This window comes from Ursus maritimus, unplaced genomic scaffold, assembly GCF_017311325.1.
Source record: "Ursus maritimus isolate PB19 unplaced genomic scaffold, ASM1731132v1 scaffold_9, whole genome shotgun sequence".
Classification (NCBI taxonomy): domain Eukaryota; kingdom Metazoa; phylum Chordata; class Mammalia; order Carnivora; family Ursidae; genus Ursus; species Ursus maritimus.
The window spans coordinates 42531086-42537085 of NW_024427107.1; the positions used below are offsets into that span (position 1 = coordinate 42531086).

Sequence of the window (6000 nt, forward strand, 5' to 3'; positions counted from 1 at the left end):
TGGAGTGCACACAGCAAGGGGACCTAGCCTAGGGGCCAAAGAAGGTCATTCAGCTACATGAGCCATCTGCTCTCTTTGTCCTTTCCTCATGGCACTCAGTACATTCTGTGTTATTATTGCTTGTGGACACTCTGTCAAAAGCTGTCTCTTTTAAGAGCAGCAGCTGTGTCTTTTTCACCTTTATGTCTGCCTCAGTCCTTAGACCACTGCCTAGAATATTGTAGGAACTCAAGTACTTGTCCAGTTGAACTGATCGAGCCTTCTGAATATTTGTGGACCTCAGCTCCAGCCCATTCACTGACGATTTTACATTATCAGGTGGGAGGATGGTCAGACCCCACTTTTTCAGAGCCACTGGGCTAACAGAAAACATGTTTTACTAGTTTAGAAAGAAAAATCATGAATTGGAAGAACTCTCCTCCACATGGGTGAAGGGTTTGATAGGCATTGTCAGTTTAATATACCCGGTTTTGGATATTTACTGGCAGGCATTGGAGTCATTAGTTGTCAGAGGTGAGAGTTGAGTTTTTCTTTTATACTTTTTTTTTTTAGCCTCACTGGCTTGCATTGTGTTTAATAGCACCATAGCTGAACTCAGTGTGAAATATGAATGGAGAGAAATCTAAATTCTACTTCAGAGCAAGGAGTCTGGGGACATAGACTGAGGAAGACCTTGGCACAAAGTTTTAAAAACTTGGGTTGGGATAGAGAAAATGTAGACAGCATCCTGAGGCCATGAAGGTGTCAGGAACAAGGACAGGGTCCAATCCACAGGGCAGGAAGTAGAGGACTATGGGAAGAGAACTCTGCTAACATGCTAGACCAGAAGTTTGTAGATACATTCTTCCCCTCAAAAAATAATTTTGGGTAAAACGATAATTGTCTTTCTATAATACATGGCTTAGTGAGGCCAAGCAAGGGAATTCCTCAGAGATGAAAAATGGTAAAGCAAAAATTTATAGAGGTAAGAAAACTCTGGAGCCTGGCATTTGTGTGAGGGTATCTGCCAATTCCTGTTTCCCTGGACAGTGGTTTTTAATGAGCAGTGAGTGCATCTGGAGATAAAGAGGCCTTAGTGTCCTTATGTAAGATATTGATTAACTTTGGCTAAATATGTGAGCTATGATTTCTAAGGTTTCCACTGATGGAATTGAAATAAAGTATCTAACCTCCAAACTAGTAGAGTAGGAGGGGAAAAAAGGAAGGATGGGGGGGGGTAAGTCAACACAAAGGAAGGCAAGAAAGAAAAGGGGAAAAAAACCAAATCTAAAAAACAAAATTAACAAATAGAAAGCAAAAACTAGGATGGCATAAATGAATTCAATTTAATAGTAATCACAGTCTTCATAAAGAAATTATACTGTCGAGTTAAAATTCAGACTGTTAGACTAGATTTTTAAAATTCAACTTTAAAGTCTTCATAAGTGAAACCTCTAAAAACATAAGGAGCGAGGTAGAGTGCAAGTAAAATGATGGGAGAAGACATACTAGGGTAAAGGAAGAAGGTAGGGCTATATTAAATATTAGGAAAAGCTAACTTCAAGACAAAAAGCATTACTAAAACTGAAGAGAATAACTACATTAATAAAGATGTTCAATTTTCCAGGAAGCTGTAATTCTAAATTTGTATGCCCCAATAGTGTAAGTTTGAAATATATAAAAAAGAAATTGCTGGAACTACAAGAAAAAAAAATACAGAATCACAGAGGGACATTTTCACATATCCCTCTCAAAATTGATAGCTCAAATAGACAATAAATCAGTAAGATGTTAAACGATTTGAAGAAACAAGCTTGATCTCACACATATACACAACACACAGAAAACACATTCTTTTCCACACATGGAACATTTATAAAAATGGATCATACAATAGGCCACAGAGAAAATCTCAATAGAATGAAAAGAATCTGTATCATACAGCCTGCATTCTCTAAGTTAAATTAGAAATCAATAATGAAAAAATAACTAAGGAAACCCCCATACTTTTAAAAATTAGAAAACACATTGTAACTTATGAGTCAAAGAAAAAAATCAAACCAGGAATTGGTGACTATTTAGAATTGAGTGACCTTGAAAATACTGCTCAGAATTGGTGGGATATAGATATAGCTGAAGCAGCAGTAGGAGGAAGATTGTAGTCTTCTTGCTTATGCTGGAGACAGAGAAAGCTGATAAGCAATAAACTGAACATGCAACTCAAGACGTTAAAAAGAAAAGCAAATAAAGCCAAAGCAAGAAGGAGGGAAACAATAAATATGAGTAGGAATCAATGGAAGAAAAACCACTCTATAGTAGAGTGTGTTAAAAAAATTGTCTTTTTCTTTTTTTTCCAAAAGACTAATACAACTGACAAACTGCTGGCAAGACTGATGAACAAAAAAGAGAGAAGACACTAGTAACTAATACGGAGAATGAAAAAAAGTGCATTCCCATACATGCAGACATCAACAGAGATAAACACAGGATATTCCTGATAACTTCATGCTGATTATTTTGATTTTGATTATTTTGAATATTTGGGCAAAACTCACACATTCCTTAAAAAATATAATTTCCAAAGTTAATTCAAGAAGAAATACAAAATCCCAATAGCCCAATAACCAGGATAGAAATCGAATCATTAGTTAAAATATTTACCATAAGCAAAGTATCAGACTTAGATGGTTTTGTGAAGAGTTCTACAAAAAAACCAGGAAGTGATTCATTCTAATCTTACACAAACTGCTCCAGAGTGTACAGAAGAAGGAACACCTGCCTTTTTATGAATTAGATATATCCTTGATGCTAAAAATGGATAGCCACAAACAGAAAATGCAATTTTTTTAAATGTATAATTTCCAATTAGCGACAAAAAGTATAAGCCTTGGAGAAAAGAAAACTAACAAAAAGGTATGCAAGCTGTATCACAAAACTAAATAAAGATGCTACAGAAGACTTCAATAAATGGAAACATATCATGGGGCGCCTGGGTGGCACAGCGGTTAAGCGTCTGCCTTCGGCTCAGGGCGTGATCCCGGCATTATGGGATCGAGCCCCACATCAGGCTCCTCTGCTATGAGCCTGCTTCTTCCTCTCCCACTCCCCCTGCTTGTGTTCCCTCTCTCGCTGGCTGTCTCTATCTCTGTCGAATAAATAAATAAAATCTTTTTAAAAAATAAATAAATAAATGGAAACATATCAATACAACATTTTCATGGATAAGAATACAATATCCTAATAGAAAGATGTGAGTTTTCCCCAAACTGACTTGTCGATTAACACAATTTCCATCAAAATCTAAAAATATTTTTTGTACAATTTTAAAATGATTCCAAACTTCATCTGAAAGATCAGTTAAGAATAGTAAGACATTCCTGAAGGGGAAGGAAGAGAAGGTGACAGAATTTGCTCTGCCAGATTACAAGAAATAGAAAACAGTAGTAATTAAGCTACTAGTCGTAATTAAGACACTTCTTATTCTTAGTATCTAAAATATTTTAAGAATTCCTACAAATCAGTAAGAAAAGACAAATCAATTGAAAAATGGGCAAAAGGCATGAAAAAGCATTACACAAAAGAGAAACATAAATGACAAAAAATACATATATGAAAACATGCTCAATCTCACTAATAATTTTAAAAATTAAAGTTAAAATCATAATGAGATAATATTTCATACCTACCAGATTAGCAAATATTAGCTTGACAAGAGCAAGTGCTAGAGAGGATGTGAAACAAGAGGAAGACTCATATACTGACAGCGGAAATGCACGTTGGAAAGGGCAACATTTTGGAATTACACGATAAAATTAAACACACACCTACTGTATAGCCCAGCAATTCCATTCCTTTATTTAGATGCTAGAGAATGCTGCTAGCAACATATAATAACAGAAAACTGGAAACAACCTAAATGTCCATCATCACAAAAATGGATAAATAAATGCAATGAAATAACATACAACAATAAGAAATGAAAGTACTATAGCTATACACACTGAGCGGAGGAAGCAAGTCACAGAAATATATCTAGTGTATATGTTTCAAAGGCAGACAGTGTTAAACATTTATTTATTTAGTTAGTTATTTGTAATGCCATCTAAATATACAGCAAAATCATTATTTTTTTAAATCGAAGAGTGATTAACACACAAGCAGAATGGGAAAGTGGGTACCTCTGGAGGGAGGAAAGGATCGGCACGGGGTGGGGGAACTCATAAAATGGGCCTCAAAGGTACCGGTATTATTTTTCCTGCGTTGGATTGTGGGCATACGCATACTTTTTATATAGTCACCCATCCGTGATACGCATTTGTGTTCTCTGCAATCTTCTGTAGTTCACAATAAGACAGTATGTACATAAGCTAATACGGCCAGACGATAAAGAACTGCAGTTGGAATCCATAAACTGGGCCCCAGAGGTTCTGAAGGATGACTAACAGACAGCAGAGACTCCCCAGAGCTATGGTCCATGGTGGAAGCTAGAGAAAAGCTTCACTAGGGAGAGAAGAAAGCTCTTAAGTGGGGCAGAGATGCCTGCTGGTGCCCTTAGAGTTGTTGGGAAATTTCATGGGAAGTAGATGAGTGATTTGAGAAGAAAACTTGAGCAAAGGAGTGTGGGTTTTCTCTTGTATCCAGGAAGGTACATAATTTGTACTCTTGCAGATACAAAAGCAGATATTATCTTTTTATAAATAAATAGGACATTTGTATCAGTTACTTAAACAAATAAAGGTTTATTTTCTTTAACGTGGCAGATAGTCCAGAAGCAGGCAACGTAGAGCCTGTTCAGTGGGCTAACAGTGTTTTCTAAATCCAGGCTCCTTCTCTCTTTCCACTCGGCCGTTTTGGGTGTGTGGGCTTTTTGGCCCATGCAGCTCCAAACTTTTTATCTACTTTTAATGCAGCACTAGGACATTTTCCTGACCCTTGTCAGCAAAGTAAAGGCTTTCCTAGAACTCTCCCACAGCCTGCCACTCATATCCTAGTAGTAAGAATGGTGTTCACTTGGCCATTTCGTGCTGCCGGAGAGCCTGGGAAAGTAACGACTTTGCCATTGGGACCTGCATAGTAGGAGCAGGAAGAGTGAAGTGGGGAAGAGTAGCGATGGTTTCTGAGCAGCTGTTTGGCCATCTCTGTTGAAATACTTCACTAAGAATTCTTCCTCTCTTCTCCCCAGGAGCCAGTCTACTTGATGATCTCTATAAATATTTCTCCTTCCATCACTCCCATGGAGACACCATGACTGTCATGGACCCAAAGCAGATGAATGTGGCTGCCGCTGTTTGGGCTGTTGTCTCTTATGTCATTGCAGACATGGAAGAAATGCTGCCCAGGTCTTAGCAAGAACAAGAAAGCAAGCACTTTTGTCCTTTCTGGCCAGGAATGCTGGGCCTGCAGCTCCAGGAAGTCCCTCTGCAACTAACAATTTCATCTCACCTGATCCATTTTCAAAGCACAGTACTTTCTCATACTTTCTGTTACTATCTTTCTTGATACTTTCCAAATTCTCTGTTTCTAGAGGAAGAAATGATCCCCACCCCCACATGGAGTCAAAATATGGTAGGGATCACAGTGGGGACCTTTCTTTATACCACCTGTAAAAATTATTGATTCTGCTTTGAAAGTAAATACTGGATAAATATTTGGAAGCACTCTGGTTTTTATGTGTGTATTGATAAACATTAAATCAAATACAGTGACACCAATTTTTATGTTATTTTTCAAAGGAGTTGAGGAATACACAATTGTAGCATGGTCTTAATTGAATGTGTGGAGGCATTTGGCTTTCTAATTTGTACATTTTCATTTCACTAGAATTTTTAAAATCAAATATGAATTTTTTTAATTAACAGAAAAAAAAGATATCACCATTTGGAGATAAAAATCAAGTGTGTATAAACTAGTTGCCTTATTAAACATAAGTACTAAGGTCTATCACCAGGTAAGTGTTAACAATATTTTACATTTATGTTTTATATATTTCACACAATATTTCTATGATTATGTTTTATATAT

General features: G+C 36.8%; 1 protein-coding gene across 2 annotated transcripts in view; it reads left to right on the forward strand.

The window, feature by feature from the left end:
* CPQ (carboxypeptidase Q) overlaps positions 1–5690 on the forward strand; it is a 439474-nt gene extending 433784 nt beyond the window's left edge. Inside the window, exon 9 of one of the 2 annotated variants that reach the window (XM_040625806.1) lies at positions 5162–5330. In XM_040625806.1, the coding sequence (XP_040481740.1) occupies positions 5162–5177 (16 nt within the window). In that variant the 3' untranslated portion in view covers positions 5178–5330. Of the gene's footprint in view, positions 1–5161 lie in introns of both variants that reach the window. The other variant, XM_040625804.1, reaches the window with a different exon arrangement.
* The last annotated feature ends 310 nt before the right edge of the window (positions 5691–6000 follow it).